This window comes from Octopus bimaculoides, chromosome 13 (assembly GCF_046866305.1).
Source record: "Octopus bimaculoides isolate indiv1 chromosome 13, ASM4686630v1, whole genome shotgun sequence".
Lineage (NCBI taxonomy): Eukaryota > Metazoa > Mollusca > Cephalopoda > Octopoda > Octopodidae > Octopus > Octopus bimaculoides.
In genome coordinates this window covers 25,675,663-25,696,240 of record NC_142940.1, presented here as the reverse complement: position 1 = coordinate 25,696,240, position 20,578 = coordinate 25,675,663, and the positions used below count along the sequence as shown (strand labels likewise).

The following is a 20,578-nucleotide window of genomic DNA, read 5'->3' as shown; positions in this document are numbered from 1 at the left end:
TGACGTCTGTTGTAATAAAAGTAACAAATTTGAGGTGATTTGTTTGCGGGCTCCTTTCTGTTAATATTTACATTGAAGGTGATCCCATTTTGGAGTGATAGTAGAACTTCAGATGAGTCATATTATTAAACCATTAAATTACTCCACCCCAGTGAGCAGACAGAACAGGAGCAATTTCCTATTCGACGTTCATAAAATCGAATTTGTTTTAATTTAAATTCTATTTCATCTCGATTAGCATGTTTCGTGAACACCCTGCTATTCCTCATTTTATTGTAAATCCCAACGAAATACAGATCAGCAGATAATAATTGAAAGGCATACAATTACGACATTGGCTCGATCAATCTTTGTCGAATTCAACTTGTATAGCTTGGTCTACCCGCCTTGGATTGTTGAAGAATTCTAACATATGCCCTTGGCGAAACTCTATTAAAAATAAGTTTAACATTTTCATTCACATTTTATTCACTGTTCGTAGTATGTACAACTTAACAATACTGAAATGTTTTATTGGAACAAACTTTTTTAGATCAATATGCTTTTACGAACGTCAAATAGGAAATTACCGAAAACAGGTACTTTTGGTCTGTGTATAGACTCGTATTCCTGACATTAAATCATGCTAAAGTTAACTTCAACTTTTCTAAAAAAACAAAGACACCATTAAACTTAGCATTAACGATATATTCTGCTACATTAAGTCACTTAGCACTAATACCTACACTCATGTACACACATACACCTAATTCTTTCACTCTCGCTACCTCCTCGCTCACCTAACCGGTGTATCGTTTCCAAGGTAACCAAACAAGCTTAAGAGACAGTAACAAGCTTAACTTCCCCAAAATGGTGAGTTTCCGTCAAATCTACTCGTTTATCGTTATAAACATTAATTCTGAATTCATTTCGCCAACTTCATTCTTAATTTCCATACAATTTATTTAACATACACGCATGTTGTGGTTATTATTTTATTTCGGAGCTTAAAATGTCTTCAGTGTTAGTCGAAAATGTGTATATGTAGTGGAAGTTACTTAATATAATTACGATAACAATAATCAACGGATAATTGTTATTTATATATATATATATATATATATATATATATATATATATATATATATATATATATATATATATATATATATATATATATATATATATATATAAAGAAAAAGCGGCTTCCAAACTCTCTAACTGGTTAATGTTTTATCAAACTGATATTGTTATCAAAAAGGTTTCGGCCTTAGATTATGAAAAGAAGCATATTATATATATAACTACTCGTATTTAGTTATTGTTATTGTATCGACCGTGTGATGTATTAAGGAACCATTCTCATCACCTCGCTTCGCACCGGCGTTACAAATTGGTGACCCGTTCCAGCTCTTTGAAGCTACAAAAATAATTATAATGGCAGAAGGAGATACTCCACAGGTATCATAAACTTTCCATTCCATTATTATTAAGAGTTCAAATCTTTCTCGTACCAATAAAATAAAGTATCACCTAGTACTGAGGTTGGTTTAATCGACTAGCCTCTGTGGCTTTGTACCTAAGAGATTATTAGGCCTACTTTGTTTATATGAATACCGCGCGCGCGCGTGTGTGTGAAGACAAATAAATAGGAATAACTATAAAGTAAACTATTTTTATCAGGCAAGTTCATACACACGAACACTCATACATGTACATACATGTTGGCATGGGTTGAATGGTTTGATAATATCTCAAAGGTCCGAAGACTGCACTGTGCTCAGTTGTCTACTTTGGTATGGTTTGTACTGCTAGATCTCATTTCTAATGTCATCGTACAGTGTGTACTAGCTGATTCGTTTGTGAAGATCGCCATGTAGCTTGCAAGACTAAGATTCCCTTCGTCTGATTGATAGTTCTACTGTTGAGAGGAGCGGAGTTTTATTCTGGTGGATGGGAGTTTAAAGTATGAGAACAGACCAGGTATCTTGCTGTAGAGGAGCTACATGGCTACACACATAGGAGAGAGGGTGGGAGTATCTAAGGTGGAGTTGGGAAAAAGAGAGAATAGCTGAGTTGAAGTATCAGAGTGGATCCTCAAGGTATGAGGTGAGTGGAAGTGAATGGAGACAATTGAACAGGTAGTGTGGGTGAGTTGAGTTTGCAAGAATGTATGGGAAGAGCAAGGAATGGTTAAAGATGGGGAATGGGTGAGGAGTGAATATAATGAATGAAGAGCAAGTGCTGAGAGATGGTAGATATACATTGGAGGGAAGACAGGGAAGTATATATAGGTGATGGCTGTGGAGATTGGGTACGGTTGGGGATGTAGTGAATAAGGTGAGTAGGAGATTTAATTTTTTATCGCCTGCAGACATTTTTTCCTGGAAGAAACATCAGATGAATTTTTGGAATCTTTAAATCCTGGTGTTGACCTTTCTTCTGAAGAAATAACAGTTTCAACTGGTATGAGTTTCCAGAAAAATGTAGTTTCATCAACATTGTGTACTTTCTCTTGTGTGTAGCCCTCATTAGCAGTCATTGTTGTCTTGGGAAATTCATATACTAAAAATTGTTGTCAGCTGTTCAGGATAATTAGAAGCAAACTTTTTGTATAGGCACTGGCAGCTTCACCAGTTATCTTTGTGTTCTGCAAAATGAAGCACTTTGTAAATCCTTAAAATCAATGTTTACTAACTAAAAAAGTTTTTACATTCAAAGTTTCATCTTCCTTTTTCTGCAAATTGTCATACAAACTTCTGGGTTTTTTTTGGGTTTTTTTTTAAATTACCATTGTGCACAATGCACTGAGTTCAATCCTCAACCTATACACCAAAGGGCCGTCCTATTTTAAACATTGCATTAAATTAGGTCTATGACAAAATAAGGTCTGAGAGTTAACAGAATAACTTCTTGAGCTTTTGATTTAATTTCCCCTCTTTTATCATGTATTGTTTCTACTGCAGATGTTGCAAATGTAAAATGTTTTGGCTAAATTTTCTCTCACATCAAATCTTTTTAAAACAGTTTTGTATCCAGTGTAAAAGTTTTGTGATTTCTTTTTGCAGTGTTTCTTTCAGTTTTACTTGATGGCTTCTTTCCAGACACCTTGAATTGTGAGCAAATTCAACAGTGGCAGTAATCAAAACATTATCCACATGAAATGAATAGTAAAGTACATATAATCAGGAAAAAACTATTTTTGAGAGCCAAAAATGGTTGTCTTATTCCTTGTGGATATAAGAATTGAAATGAGATGAAAAAGAGAAGGAGTGTGGTAGTGGTGGTGGTGGTGGTGGTGGAGAAACATTATATGATTACAGTTGGTTGAAGGGTTACCAGGTTCATGGACACATCACCTTTGTACCTCTAACTTGAGTCATAAAAATCCTACACTCTACTCTCTTTCCCTTTCCTTATCTCTCCCTCTCATGCACAAGCACACACACATTGTTGGGTTGCTGTACCACATACCTAGCTCCAGACGTTGCTGTCATACTGATACTGGTGGTGTTGGCGGTGGTGGTGGTGGTGGTGATTGTATTGGTGTTAGTGGCGATAGTGATGGTAGTTAGTGGCAGTGGTCATATTGTTCTTGTTAATAGTATTGTTGTTGCTATTTAATCTCAAGTCAATCCTCATTGACTTAAGATCAAAGAAATTCCATTCAACATTGAAAATACACCAGGGTACCACATTACTTCATGTGATTGTTTTATATTTTAGATGGAGTTGCTTATCTTGGTCATACTATTGTTGTTGTTGTTTGTCATTAAGGAGTTGGTGGTAATGGCAGTGGTTGTATTGGATTTGGTGTTGATGGTAGTTGTATTAGTCTTGTTGATACATAGTTGTTGTGGTGGTGAAGGGTGATGTTTTTTTATCTATCTATCTGTCTGTCTATCTTTCTATCTATCTGTCTGTCTGTCTTTCTATCTGTCTGTCTTTCTATCTATCTATCTATCTGTCTTTCTATTTATCTGTCTGTCTATCTATCTGTCTGTCTATCTATTTCTCTCTATCCATCTGTCAGTCTGTCTGTCTGTCTGTCTGTCTATCTATCTATCTATCTATCTATCTATCTATCTATCTATCTATCTATCTATCTATCTATCTATCTATCTATCTATCTATCTGTCTATTATCTATCTATATAGATAGATAGACACAGACAGGCAGATAGATATTCATGATGACCCAAGAAAATATACATATCCACACACAAATATTCATAGTGAAAAACTCCACCTTACACCATAAATGTTTATAGTAATGCATGCATAAACACTTATGAGCTCACCCACCACTGTCTATGTGTGTGCGTGTATGGAGTGTGTGTATGTGTGAGAGATTGTGTGTGTATTGTGATTATAGTTTTTCAAACTGCTAACTACTTTGATCTTGGCTAAAATGCTGAGAAATGGCCTTTTGTTTAAGAAAAAAGTTTAGTCTTTAAATTCTTAAAATTTATCCAAATTTCTGTGAAAGTGAAATTATAGACTGTATCCTGAAATTAGCAGTCATAATTTACAATTTCTATAAGCAGGAATTGCATAACACAAAGTTGTAGAGCATGGGGATGCTTGTATGTATGTTATATGTTTGTATGTGTGAGGGCACAAGACCTTGTGGTTAGGGTGTTGCACTCATGATTACAAGATTTCGATTCCCAAGCCAAGTGATGCATTGGTTTCTTGAGCAATATTATTGCTGTAAACATTCATTATATTAGCCTAGAGCCTCAGGTAAACTATGTTGAAGTAATGACTTGTAGGTACATGGTATTTTGTTATGCAACCATCTATATATATAAAGATGAGAATGTGTGTCTGTCTGTCTGTGTAAATCCCTAAAACTTGAGACTTAAACACAACCAATTTCATTCAAATTTTACATATGCCTTACTTAGGGTCCATGTAGTGTCATAGGCCCAAAAAGGTTTTAACTTCTTGCCTAGTGCGAGCCCAGAGCAATATCATATCTCCTCCACTATTGCAGTATTAGGTGTCAAAAGTGAGACAATAACATCTCTCTATTGTAATGTCAGATATTTTCACTTTAATAGTTTTACTTTAATACTGAAACTATTCAAGTGAAACTATTATCTCACATACATACAGGCATACATACATATATACATACATATATATAATATATATATATTATGTATGTATATATATATATATATATATATATATATATATAGAGAGAGAGAGAGAGAGAGAGAGAGAGAGAGAGATGTATATATATATAAATCATCATCATCATCATCATCATCATCCTCATCGTTTAACGTCCGCTTTTCATGCTAGCATGGGTTGGACAATTTGACTGAGGGCTGGTGGAGCCCGAAGGCTACACCAGGCTCCAATCTGATTTGGCAGAGTTTCTACAGCTGGATGCCCTTCCTAACGCCAACCACTCCGAGAGTGTAGTAGGTGCTTTTACATGTCACACGCATGAAGGCCAATCAGGCGGTACTGGCAACGGCCACGCTCAAAATGGTGTATTTTATGTGCCACCTGCACAAGAGCCAGTCCAGGGGCACTGGCAACGATCTCGCTCGAAAGTCCTTACACATACTGCGGGAACAAGTGCCAGAAAGGCGATGCTGGGCACAGATGCCATCCCAATTTCACTTTCGCTTGCCCCAATAAGTCTTCGCAAGCTCAGTTTCGTGTCCAATGAAGGAGACGACGTTGGCATGCGTGCCAGTCATCGAATTTAGTTCGATTTCGATTCACTTGCCTCAACAGGTCTTCGCAAGCAGAGTTTAGTGTCCAATGAAGGAAAGGTACGCATAAGTTGGCTGGCTACACCCCTGGCAGAGGCCTTGGATTTAGGTCTCACTCGGCCTGCCGGGTCTTCTCACGCACAGCATATTTCCAAAGGTCTCGGTCAGAAGTCATCGCCTCGGTGAGGCCCAATGTTCAAAGGTCTTGCCTCACCACCTCATCCCAGGTCTTCCTGGGCCTACCTCTTCCACAGGTTCCCTCCACTGCTAGGGTGTGGCACTTTTTCACACAGCTATCCTCGTCCATTCTCGCCACATGATCATACCAACGCAATCGTCTCTCTTGCACACCACAACTGATGCTTCTTAGCTTCAACTTTTCTCTCAAGGTACTTACACTCTGTCTAGTATGCACACTGACATTACACATCCATTGGAGCATACTGGCTTCATTTCTTGCGAGCCTACACATGTCTTCGGCAGTCACGGCCCATGTTTCACTGCCATGAAGCATGGCTGTTCGTACACATGCGTCATACAGTCTGCCTTTTACTCTGAGCGAGAGGCCCTTTGTCACCAGCAGAGGTAAGAGCTCTCTGAACTTTTCCCAGGCTATTCTTATTCTAGCAGCTACACTTTCAGCGCACCCTCCCCCACTACTAACTTGGTCACGTAGATATCGGAAGCTATCAACCACTTCTAGTTTTTCTCCCTTGAATGAGATAGAAGTTATTTTCTGCACATTTACAGTGTTTATAGCTCCTGAACATCTGCCACATACAAAAACTAACTTCCTAGTTAACCTTCCTTTGATATTGCTGCACCTCTTATGTGTCCATAGCTTGCACTGGGTGCATCTCATAGAGTTTCTACCTACGCATTTTCTACAGATCGAGCAGGGTCATCTACCTGAAGGTGTTTGTGATTTATCTACCTTCCTACTTATTAGGACTTTGGTTTTAGCTAGGTTGATTCTAAGGCCTTTCGATTCTAGTCCTTGCTTCCACACCTGAAACTTCTCTTCTAGTTCTGATAGTGACTCAGCAATTAGTGCAAGGTCATCAGCATAGAGGAGCTCCCAGGGGCATCCTGTCTTGAATTCCTCTGTTATAGCCTGGAGGACTATGATAAATAGAAGGGGGCTGAGGACAGAACCTTGGTGGACCCCTACCTCTACCCGGCGTTCTTCACTGTACTCATTGCCAACCCTAACCTTACTAGCAGCATCTCTTTACATGGCTCGCACAGCTCTCATTAACCATTCTTTCCCTAGTTTCCTCATTGACCACCAGATGAGGGATTGGGGGACCCATGTCAAAGACTTTCTCCATGTCAACGAAAGCCAGGTACAGAGGTTTATCCTTGGCTAGGTATTTCTCCTCAAGCTGTCTTACCAGAAATATAGCATCAGTGGTGCTTTTCCCAGGCACGAACCCAAACTGCATCTCATCTAAACTGACCTGCTCCCTGAGTAGTTAGGCTATGACCCTCTCCGTGACTTTCATTACCTGATCTAACAACTTGATACCCATGTAATTATTTGTATCTAAAGCGTCACCTTTACCTTTGTAGCAGTTGTCTATGGTGCTGCTACACCAGTCATTGGGTATGACTCCTTCGTGTATCACCTGGTTAACAATACAGGTGACTAGGCTATAGCCGACACTGCCAGATATTTTGAGCATCTCTGCAGTGATTTCTGATGGGCCGGGGGCCTTCCCTGTCTTCATACTCTTAATTGCTTTATCTACCATGGTACTGTCAACTCGGATAGCTGGTCCCTCTGTTGGGTCAACATTCGCCAGACTCTCTTTCTCCTATTCATTCTCTTTATTGAGCAATCTTTCGTAGTGGTGTCTCCAAACCTCTTTCTTTGCAGCCTCGTTTAGTGCAAGCGTACCATCATCCATGCGAACACATTTCTCTCCCACGACTTCATGATTCTCTCTCACACACTGTCTTGCAATACGAAATACCTCAAGTCTTTGATCCTCACGGTGCAGAACATTGGCAAACTTTTTCTTATCTGCCTCCCCTCTGGCTAAATAAACCTGTCGCCTAGCTTCCCTTCTGGCAGTCTGATACAATTCCCTGCTACCACCGTTCTTCCAGTCCTTCCAGGCCTGTTTCTTCTCCCTAATTGCCCTGTCGACAATATTGTTCCACCACCACGTTATTTTCGGTTGAGAGGGTACTTTGCACCATCCACAGATCTGGTCAGTGGCCCTCAGCAGGTTGTCCCGTAGAAACATCTAGTTGTCTTCTACATTGTGTGAAGCTACATCCCCCTTTATTTTGTCAAAGGCTTCGAGTAATACGTCTCTAAATCTCTGTCCATTCGCAGGATCTTTGAGCTTCCAGACCCTTCTCCTCCAAGCTGGTTGTCTTCTAGGCAACCACTTAGCCCTGATCCTGAAGTCACTAACTACTAATCTATGTTGTGGGGTACATTCTTCACCTGGGAAGGTCTTGGCATTTATAAGCAGCCATCTTTCCCTTTTCCTGGCAAGGATGTAGTCAATTTGGCTAGTGTGTCTGCCAGAATGGTAGGTGACTAGGTGACTGGCAGGCTTCCTGAAGTTAGTATTGCAGACCATAAGGTCATTTGCATCACAGAACTCTAGCAGCCTGGTTCCCTCCTCGTTGTGGGAACCAAAACCATAGCCTCCATGTATGCCATAGAAGCCCCCTGAGTGTTGTCCAACATGACTATTGAAGTCACCAGCCACAAAGAGAAGGTCCCTGTCATTCATCAACGAGGTAGTCTGTAGGAGGGAGTCATAAAATCGGTCTTTCTGTTCGTCGGGTAGCCCAGGCTGAGGGGCATAGGCCGAGATAATGGTTGCTAACCCATAATGAAGCACTAATTTAATCTTAAGTATTCTATCGCATACTCTAACTGCCTCGATTACCTTATCCACCCATTTCTCTGCAAGAAGTATACCCATGCCCCCGACCCTGTCTCCCGACAGATGTATATGTATACATATATATGTGTAGATGTATATATATATAGATGTACATGCAGTATGTACACATATAGCCAGTACCACCTGACTGGCCTTCGTGTGGGTGACACGTAAAAGCACCCACTACACTCTCTGAGTGGTTGGCGTTAGGAAGGGCATCCAGCTGTAGAAACTCTGCCAAATCAGATTGGAGCATGGTGTTGCCATCCGGTTTCACCAGTCCTCAGTCAAATCGTCCAACCCATGCTAGCATGGAAAGCGGACGTTAAACGATGATGATGATGATGATATATACTCATATATACATGCATGCATATATACACTCATATACACACACACACACACACACACGCACACACACACACACACACACACACACACATATATACATAGGTGCAGGTGTGGCTGTGTGGTAAGAAACTTGGTTCCAAAACACATGGTCCTGGGTTCAGTACCACTGTGTGGTAACTTGGCATGTGTCTTCTGTCATAGCCTCAGACCAACCAAAGCCTTTTTGTAGGATTTTGTAGACAGACACTGAAAGAAATCAATTGTATATATATACATATATATATAGGTACACGACACTGCTTTTCCCCTTCCCAGGCTACAGGCCCACACCCCCAACACCCATACTGTTAGGATTGGCACTCTCAACGTCGGCACGCTGAAAGGTAGATCTGGTGAAATTGTTGAGATGCTTGAACGGAGATGCGTAGATATGTGCTGCATCCAGGAAGTAAGATGGAGAGGAGGTTCTGCAAGGTTCCTCACAGGCAAAGAACACAGGTACAAGATTTTCTGGGCAGGGAACACTGACGGGGTCGGGGGCGTAGGAATACTTCTAGCGGAGAAATGGGTGGATAAGGTAATCGAGGTCGTTAGAGTAAGTGACAGAGTACTTAAGATCAGACTAGTGCTTCATCATAGATTAGCTACTGTCATCTCAGCCTATGCACCTCAACCTGGGCTACCAGATGGTCTGAAAGACCAATTCTATGACACCCTCTTGCAAACTACCTCGTCGACGAGTGACAGGGACCTTCTCTTTGTGGCTGGAGACTTCAACGGTCATGTCGGACGTCGTGCTGGGGGCTTCCATGGCATACATGGAGGCTATGGCTTCGGTTCCCGCAACGAGGAGGGAACCAGACTGCTGGAGTTCTGTGATGCAACCAATCTTATGGTCTGCAATACCAACTTCAGGAAACCTGCCAGTCACCTAGTCACCTACCGCTCCGGCAGACACTCTAGCCAAATCGACTACATCCTCGCCAGAAATAGGGAAAGAGGGCGGCTTATAAATGCCAAAACCTACCCTGGCGAAGAATGTACCCCACAACATAGATTAGTAGTTAGCGACTTTGGGATCAAGGCAAAATGGGTGCCCAGAATTAGACAGGCTTGGAGAAGAAGGGTGTGGAAGCTTAAAGACCCTGCAAACGGACAGAGACTTAGAGACAAGTTACTTGAAGCATTTAACGAAATAGAAGGGGATATAGCATCATACAACGTGGAAGACAATTGGAGATTTCTGCGGGACAACCTGTTGAAAACCACCGACCAGATGTGTGGGTGGTGTAAGGTCCCCTCCCAACCCAGAGTAACGTGGTGGTGGAACAAGGAGGTAGACAGGGCTATTAGACAAAAGAAACAGGCTTGGAAGGACTGGAAGAACGGTGGTAGCAGGGAATTGTACCAATGTGCCAGAAGGGAGGCTAGGCGACAGGTTTATTTAGCCAGAGGGGAAGCAGATAAGGAAAGATTTGCCAATGTTCTGCGCCGTGAGGACCAAAGACTCGAGGTATTTCGTGTTGCAAGACAGTGTAGGAGAGAGAATAGTGATGTTGTAGGAGAGAAATGTGTTCGCATGGATGATGGTACGCTTGCATTAAATGAGGATGCAAAGAAAGAGGTCTGGAGATGCCACTACGATAGATTGCTTAATAAAGAGAATGAATGGGAGAAAGAGAGCCTGCCTTATGTCGACCCAATAGAGGGACCAGCTATCCGAGTTGATAGTACCAGGGTAGATAAAGCAATTAAGAGTATGAAGACCGGGAAAGCCCCCGGCCCATCAGGAATCACTGCAGAGATGCTCAAAATATCTGGCAGTGTTGGCTATAGCCTAGTCACCCGTATTACGAACCAGGTGATACACGAAGGAGTCATACCCTATGACTGGTGTAGCAGCATCATAGTCAACTGCTACAAAGGTAAAGGGGACGCTTTAGATACAAATAATTACAGAGGCATCAAGCTGTTAGATCAGGTTATGAAAGTTACAGAGAGGGTCATAGCCCAACTAATTAGGGAGCGAATCAATTTAGATGAGATGCAGTTTGGGTTCGTGCCAGGTAAAAGCACTACTGATGCCTTATTTCTAGTGAGACAGTTGCAAGAGAAATACCTAGCTAAGGATAAACCTCTGTACCTGGCTTTCGTTGACATGGAGAAAGCCTTTGACAGGGTCCCCCGATCCCTTATCTGGTGGTCAATGAGGAAACTTGGGATAGAAGAATGGTTAGTGAGAGCTGTGCGAGCCATGTACAGAGATGCTGCCAGTAAGGTGAGGGTTGGAAATGAGTACAGCAATGAATTCCGGGTAGAGGTAGGGGTCCACCAAGGTTCCGTCCTCAGCCCCCTATTATTTACCATAGTCCTCCAGGCAATCACAGAGGAGTTCAAGACAGGTTGCCCCTGGGAGCTCCTCTATGCTGATGACCTTGCCCTAATTGCGGAGTCACTATCAGAACTAGAGGAGAAGTTTCAGGTGTGGAAGCAAGGTCTAGAATTGAAGGGCCTTAGAGTCAACCTAGCTAAAACCAAAATCCTAATAAGTAGGAAGGTAGATAAAACACAAACCCCTTCAGGTAGATGGCCCTGCTCAGTATGTAGAAAAGGAGTAGGTAGTAACTCTATAAGATGTACCCGGTGCAAGCTATGGACACATAAGAGGTGCAGCAACATCAAAGGCAGGTTAACTAGCAAGTTAGTTTTTGTTTGTGGCAGATGTTCAGGTGCAATAAAGACTGCAAACAAACAGGAAACAACTTCTATCTCATTCCAGGGTGAAAAACTAGAGGTAGTCGATAGCTTCCGCTATCTGGGCGACCAAGTTAGTAGTGGGGGTGGGTGCGCTGAAAGTGTAGCTGCTAGAATAAGAATAGCCTGGGCAAAGTTTAGAGAGCTCTTACCCCTGCTGGCGACAAAGGGACTCTCACTCAGAGTAAAAGGCAGACTGTATGACGCATGCGTACGAACAACCATGCTACATGGCAGTGAAACATGGGCTGTAACTGCTGAGGACATACGTAAGCTCGCAAGGAATGAAGCCAGTATGCTCCGTTGGATGTGTAATGTCAATGTGAATACCCGTCAGAGTGTAAGTATCTTGAGAGAAAAGCTGAACATTAGAAGCATCAGTTGTGGCGTGCAAGAGAGACGATTGCGCTGGTATGGACATGTGGTGAGAATGGAGGAGGATAGCTGCGTGAAAAAGTGCCACACCCTAACAGTTGAGGGAACCCGTGGAAGAGGTAGGCCCAGGAAGACCTGGGCTGAGGTGGTGAGGCAAGACCTTCGTACATTGGGCCTCACCGAGGCGATGACTACGGACCGAGACCTTTGGAAATGGGCTGTGCGTGAGAAGACCCGGCAAGCCAAGTAAGATCGTTGCCAGTGCCCCTGGACTGGTTCTTGTGCGGGTGGCACATGAGATGCACCATTTTGAGCGTGGCCGTTGCCAGTACCGCCTGACTGGCTCCTGTAGGATTTTCGAGCGAGATCGTTGCCAGTGCCCCTGGACTGGCTTGTGCGGGTGGCACATAAAAGACACCATTTCGAGCGTGGCCGTTTTCGTGCGGGTGACACGTAAAAGCACCCACTACACTCTCTGAGTGGTTGGCGTTAGGAAGGGCATCCAGCTGTAGAAACTCTGCCAAATCAGACTGGAGCCTGGTGTTGCCATCCGGTTTCACCAGTCCTCAGTCAAATCGTCCAACCCATGCTAGCATGGAAAGCGGACGTTAAACGATGATGATGATGATGATGATGTAAGTGTGTGTGTGTGTCTTTGTCTTTGTGTGTCTCCCTCATCACTGCTTCACAACTGGTGTTCGTTTATTTACGTCCCCATAACTTACTGGTTTGACAAGAAGAAACTGATAGAATAAGTACCAGGCTTATCAAAATAAAAAAAAGCACTAGGCAGTGTCTCATATTTTTGTTTACCTACTCAGTTGTATCTATCAATCTATCTTTTTGTGTGTGTGTCTGTGTATATATATATATATATAATAAACACACACACATACACACACACACACATGTATGTATATGTGCATATTCATATCTATTATATAAAAGTCAATCTCGTTATGTGTGTTCGTGTGTTACTGAATCATTCGAAAACTACTGCACCAATCCTAATGAAATTTGGAACACAAAATCCAAGCCTAGGGAGAAGGGTAATGCTGGTAATGCTGTGTATTTCATACAATTTCATGGACCAAAATTACTGAATGGATCCTTATGATATTTGGAACTTAGATTCAATGCATGAGGGCAGTTTGGTTTGAATTTAAGATGGCTTAAACGGGGCAGAACCCCCATTAAAATTCATATATTTTCGATGTTGATGAAATTTCAACCATGGGTATTCTCAAAGTTTCCACTTCTCATGAGGATTCTAAGACTCCCAAATTTTAGTCATTTTTTTAATGATCCAAAACTAGGTCAAAAGTACTGAATGGATCTTTATGATATTTTGAAATTATATTCTATGCATAAGGGCCATAACCCTCATGAAAATTCATATATTTTTGCTGTTGTTGAAATTTTAACTTTTGATATTAGACACAAATGAAGTAATATTTCTAAAATTTCATCTTCTTAGAAGTTAGAAAGACCCCCTTCATGGGGACTTAACACCCACAATTTAGTCATTTTATCTAAGCAAAGATGAATACAGTTGTACTCTTAGAAGCTGTAGGGTCACCTGAGCATAAAAGATGAGCGTTATTTGTAATTCAATGGTACAACAGGGTAAGAGTTTGCTTTGAGATATACTTAGATTGTGATTTCTGCAATGTGGTGCATAAATTTTCAAGTAAATGAGAGGCATCTTTGCTTCCACTGATTCAGTTGCAAAGTGTTCAGTAAAGTTATTTGGTTGCAAACCTCCTTTGAGTCTTTTTATTATCACTGGGTCACACATAGTCCCCGATGGTAACATTGATTTCAAGGCCTTCCCAGATGAGTGACTGGTTATTGAAAGATATTTATAGATTGTAAATTTATTCTGTCCAGTTACCTATCGGTATAGTGGTCAGTTGCAAACTCCAGAGGTGACACTTTTGTTTTCCCTTTGCCCTCACGTCACACAGTTGTTCATGTTTGAGTTGGATCACGCCCTTCCAATTGCTATAAATCCATAATGCATCTTACGGCTGTACCTATCACCTGTATGGTGAGGAATCCTACATTGGGGAGTGGTAACGACTAGGGTAGGGTAGCTGACTGCTTATTGTGATCATTCGTCTTTTGGTTTCCTGTAGCTTTGCTCTCTTTTACAAACCCAGTAAACATACATATATTTCCTATTTCAAAGAAATTCAAACAATACATATTACACCCAAGTTAAAAAGATTCCCAACAATTCAACTTCTCTGGTTGACATTAAGACCCCCCCCCCCCCCAATGGGGGCCTTAACTCCCACATTTTAGAGCTCCATGACCTCCATTTTTCAGGAGCAAAATCCTTTTAACAGGTTCCATAACACTGGAATTTTGGAATCTGTGCATAAATATCAGTAGTATGGATACATGTCACATGATTAGAATTTTTTTAGGGTGTGTAAAGAGGGAAAGAACCCTCATCTGCAATTTTGATGGAATTCAAATCATAGGTATTCCAGTTCATTAGAGAAAATATAACAGAAAAGTCTAATTCTTCAATTGAATGTAACACGAGCAATGCCAGGTATCTTTGCTAGTAATATACTAAATAGTATATTAAATGCTTTATAAGTCAATATTGTGTTCTACTGTGTTAGCAGTGCTATTAAATCACGTGTTAAGGTTATCTCTACAGATTTTCTATAGAAATTACAATCAGTGCTGGCTATAAAGGGTTGATTTCAGTTGACCTATCTAGTAATGTGTCCATTTTTCTTGACAGGGTCCCAAGAAGAAGAAGAAGAAGGATCATAAGAAGGAACCGAATAAGGCATCGCTGACATCAAAAGACACTGACTCCAAAGAAAAAGAAGAACTTGAGAAGAAAACCAATGAAGAAGGTTCAAAGTTCAAATTAGTTGTTATCCTTATTTTTCCTTTTTTTTCCTTTTTCCCTTGAGATCTTGGAATATTAATGCTGGTTACCCAGTTTCCATGGCATATGAGTGATTGAGCTCACAATATTCTCCCTGAACAGGATGCCTGTCCATTGAAGGGTTCTAGGCTTGCAATTTTGAAGGGAAAGGATAAGTCAATTCTTGACTGATAATTTGTTTTTATCAACCCCAAAGGGATGAATGGTAAAAATTGATTTCAGCAAGACACAATAGTCATGTGTCTAATTATCATCATCATCATCATCATCACCATCATCATTGTTTCCATTTTACTTCTTGGAGCTCTTGATTTTACTTGGTTGGGTTAATTCTATAAGAGTGGACAGCAACCTGTTGTCAAAGGTCTCACAGGGTCTCAAACACAAAACACAAGTGCACAAAAGAATTACAACTTAGTATCACAGCACTCACCATCTTCTGCGACTACTTACATCAACACCATAATAGTAGTAGAATCTAGAAGATGGGCAAAATCATAATAATTCTAAAATCCAACAAAATTCTGGAATGAAGTTAAAGTTATATCACACAGACACATCACTCTTGTATGTGTATCATCAAAAATTTAGAAAGGATAATCTTGACATCAACACTGCATACATCTTCCTCTGTAAACCATAAGCATGGTTTCAGACTACAATATTCAACCTTCACACTACTAATAAACCTGTCACAAGGAATACATAACAGCTCCAACAACCAAAACTGCATATTACAAATATAGTTGAAAGTTTGCTGATGTCGATGGTAGTTTTAACTATCACTGACATTAGCAAACTTTCAACTCCTTTACTTGCTATACCTTAAACATGAAAAAAAATATCTATATCACCTAAAGGAACAACACAAAGCATCAACTAGTAAAATACCTGTCAGGTTGTCAAGCCTATGAAATATATGGGAACAACCCTTCAACAGCTTATTGTTTTTGTTAATGGAGTACCACAGGGATGTAGTGTCTCACCCATTCTTTTCAAGCAATATACATATATAACCTTTGTACACTTTCTTGAAACATACACACTACTAATATGCAGGTGAGATCACACTCATCCTCCCCTTTATTTTCCACCTGTAGTTGCACAACTACTTCTCAATCATCTGCACAACTCTTACACCAGTCACTTGGAAAACTAGTTCCAAAATAACAGGCTTAAATCAGTACCAGGGAACACTAAACACAAGAAACCATTACAGTCTGCAATACATGTATAACTTATATATACACAGTTGGTGCATGTATGACTTACAACACATTTACACTATGCAAAGAAGACAGTAAACGAAGCGAAAGAATGCAGAAACCTATTTAGAGTACTCACAGGTACAGCCTTTGGTCAACACAAACAATAAAACAATAGCTTACAAGAAGTACATAAAATCTATGTTGAAATATACTTCGTACTGTCTGGGATCTCCACAACGAAACCATGAAATACACAAGGCTGTACTATGCATCAAAACAGGTTGTACACTTACACGAGAAGACAAAAATACTAAAAAAAAGGGAAGATCACTTGAATATGTGAAGGACTTAGCTTTTTGCACAGTAATTTTCAACCATCACAGTCCCTACCATTAAATGAAAAAATCACTTCCAAACATCCAGACACACATAGAATAACCCTAGGACGCAACTATAACATCAAACAAGCACTATTTCACTCAGTCCCGACAAGAATAGGTAACACACACACAGAAATAACAGAAATACCAATAGGCTCACTGGCTCCAAACACTGCCCTGTGATGAACGGCAATTACTGCACTCTGACTAAGTCCACCATACTTACATCCATCATGGTCATCACAAGAGAAAATGCAATCTGTCCAGACTATCCACATTGCATTGCATTGTTGCATTTCAGACAGTGTTATATAGTTTCCATAGCTTCACAGAAGAATGATGATGATGGTGATGGTGATGGTGATGGTGGTGGTGGTGATGATGATGAAGATGAAGATAAGGATCATCATCATTTAATGTCTCTTTTCCCTGCTGGCATGGGTTAGATGGTTTGACCAGAGCTGGTAAGGCCAGGGGCTGCACAAGGCTCCATAGTCTTTTCTGGCATGATTTCTATGGCTGGATGCCCTTCCTAATGTCAGCTACTCCACAGAGTGTACTGAGTGCTTTTTAAGTGGTGCTGGTACCAGTGCTTTTAATGTAGCACCAGCATGATATAGCTGGAAAATCAGATCTATGGATTATGCTTTGTCACTTTAGCTAACCATCTGCATGTTTAGACCTGCTTAAGCAAAGCAGCACCAACAGGTATCACTTCCTCTATGACAAAACCACCAACAACCACCAAACCACCTCTGACATCACCAAACAACATACACATGACCACAATCACCACTATCACATCTTATTTATTGACTAGCAGGACCCGTGAATATTTCATGGAATTAATGGTGAACTTATCCTAAAAAACCTGAAAGCATAGCTTGTGTTGTGTCTGTATGGAAAGAGAGTCTCTCATCTGATACTCATTGGAAAGTGAAAGAAATTGGAATATGATGATTAGTTAATACACTTTAAATATACACTTTATATACTTTATGCACAACTTTATAGACTTAATATGCAGCACTCATAAAATAAATATTCACTCTTATTTTCCCATGAACAAAAACAAATATTCTGTACATATGATACAACCTTTTGTTAAATTGCAGATATCTGCCATGTAAATAAGTGTGAATATTTCATGGAATTGCACTTATGTGCATGCGTTAAGTGATAGGTGATATTAAAAAAACTTAGTTCAATTAAATAAGTACACTTTTCACTATCCAGTCACCACCACCACCACCACTACCACTACCACCACAACCACCACCATCATCATCTCTCTCTCTCTCTCTCTCTCTCTCTCTCTCTCCCTCTCTCTCTCTCTCTCTCTCTCTCTCTCTCTCTCTCTCTCTCTCTCTCTCTCTCTCTTTCCTCTCTCTCTCTGCTTTTCTTTAACTTCACCATCAGAACATCACCCCTCTGCTAAAATTTTTACCTTCCCCTACCTCATGTCATGGATGCTTCTCCCTCCCTCTTTTTCTCTCTCGCTCTGTCTTTCCCTCTCCGTTTCTTTCTCATCGTCATTCTTTCTGTCTCACTCTTCACCTTATCCTCTTTTTCTTTCTCCTCTCTTTCCCTTCAACTAATCATGTGAAAGCATTACAATTACATTCCCTCTACCTCATGTCATGGGCACTTCTCTCTCCCTCTTTTTCTCACTCCCTCTTTTCTTTCTCCCTCTTTTTCTCTAATCATGTGAAAGTGTTACCAATGAGCTAAGTAATGCAATGACAAGCAGAATCATTATAAGATCTATTTATTTTTTGTTCATTTTTAATAGAAGAAACCTTAAGAGTCCAAGCAGAAAAAGAAGAAGCTGAACGGAAGAAGTTTGAAAAAATTAGGTTGTTGGAACTGAAGCGACAAGAAATCAGGGTATGTTGTGATGAAGGGAATAGATGTGTGGAATTTTGTATTCTGCTTAAAGAGAATGGAATGAGTTGAGAAGATACTGGTCTGCCTACATTGTGAGATCATATTATTGTTGTTGTGAATGTTTTTTACTTGAATATCTGTACTTACTTTAAGGTTTTGTGTCTGTTTAAGAAATTATCATTGGTTCTGTTTTATCATAAGTTCCACTTTTAACAGCAGGGCTGTGGTATGTTAACACACGTGCTTGTGTGTGTGTATCTATATCAACTGCATCATCATTTAATGTCCACTTTCCCATACTTGCATGGGTCAGATGGAATTTGTTGTGGCGAATGTTTTACAACTGGAATGGGAATTTCATGACTGACCATTTCACAGTTTGTTGATCATTCCTCAAAGAAGACACCCAATCTCCTTCACCTATCAAAGCATGGAGTGTTTATTTACTACTTCTGATTTATGCTATGTTGTATGTAAAATATATGTTTACTTTAAAGCACAAATATGCTCTCCTCTTTGGTAATACTTTTGTTATTGACTGTTTATATATAATATATATATATACTAGAATAGAAGGATAAAATCACGTTAATGATTTTTATCAGGTAGTCAGCATAAAATAAAAAATTATAAGTAATTTATACTCATACCACTCCAGACACACTAGAATGAATACCCCTTTCAATCTAGCAAAAAGGATTTGTACTATAGTTTCTAATACATACACCAGGGACACACGACTACATGAACTAAAGGATACACTCATCACCAGGAACTACCCACCATCACTAATTGACATATGCTTTCAACGTGCCCTACAACTCAACATCCATGAACACTGACATCCCAAATTAAAGAAGGATTTACAACCAAGATCCCTACTATACATCTCCACACACAACCCTCTTAACAATGAAGCCTTTGACACCATCCTCCAAAACATTCCCCTACTAAAAAGGGACCACAGAATGAATTTAATTCTCCAAATCCACACCATCATAAAAAGCAAGAGACAGCCCAAATCTATGAAAAGTTTCCTAACACAAACCTGAATACACTCAACAACAACACCAAAGCTGTCAGTAAAAAAATGCGGAAGGCCTAACTGTGGTATATGCATCAATCTAATTGAGGGATCAGAGTTCTCTTTCAAACAGGGTCAATGTTTCGCAGTGAAGAGCAACTTCACATGTGCTTCGGAGAACTTGATATACATATTAACCTGCTCTGGGTGTCAAAAGCAATACATAGGCCAAACAAAAACCAGTCTGCATCAAAGGATGGCTCTGCACAAATCCCAGATCAAAATTCCGTAAAACAGAAAATAGCATTCAGCAAACACATCAACATTTGCGCCGCCAATAGCAAGCAACCAAGCTTTAGAATCTTTCCTCTCTATCAATTCAAGGACGATGCAACCTGTAATCAGCGCATTAGTAAAGAGTCATTCTTTATCACAAAATACCAATCCCTTTTGAATGCATCCACAACAAATGACACAGTCACCAGGGCCTTAGAATAACACCCACGCAAATATTAAAAACGATATATTCAAAACAGTCTCCTCAAGAATTTATTCAGAACGATTTCAATCACGATCATCCACGAGTCACTTTTAGGTCACTCGACCATTTAAGTGGATTCCATCAAGTTCCTGCTACTGTCACACCACTCCCGAGTTCTCTTCTTCTTCTTCTTCTTCTTCTCCCCTCCTTCTCCTCCTCCGCCATTTTTTCTCTACTACTGCTGCTGTTTAAACAATCAAAGACAAGAATTCATATCAAACTAGCTGCTGCTCACTACCTAGAACCCACAAGAGTACAAAAAGAGAGACAGAGACAGGCAGAAAAAAGGAAAGTGTCATTTGTATTTGAACACTATGGAAGTATATATTTTTTAAAAACGTTTCATTTAATTTTTCCTCAATTTAATTATTTTTCATACTTTACTTAGTTGAAAAAGTCGCAATGACTGAAACCGGTACTAAAATGTTCTTCATGTTAAAATTATTTTAGCATTTTCTACCTTATCTTATTTTCCTTATACACACACACACACACACACACACACACACACACACACACATA

At 40.1% G+C, this 20,578-nt stretch overlaps 1 protein-coding gene across 2 annotated transcripts in view; it reads left to right on the top strand.

The window, feature by feature from the left end:
- The first annotated feature begins 734 nt into the window (after positions 1 to 734).
- LOC106871922 (dynein axonemal intermediate chain 7 homolog) overlaps positions 735 to 20,578 on the top strand; it is a 104,250-nt gene continuing 84,406 nt past the window's right edge. For both annotated transcript variants that reach the window (XR_016243985.1, XM_014918679.3), the window contains exons 1-3: positions 735 to 852; positions 14,864 to 14,981; positions 18,397 to 18,491. Coding sequence is in view for 1 of the 2 variants with exons in the window: in XM_014918679.3 (XP_014774165.1) it covers positions 850 to 852; positions 14,864 to 14,981; positions 18,397 to 18,491 (216 nt within the window). In the remaining variant the exon portion in view is untranslated. The remainder of the gene's footprint in view (positions 853 to 14,863; positions 14,982 to 18,396; positions 18,492 to 20,578) is intronic.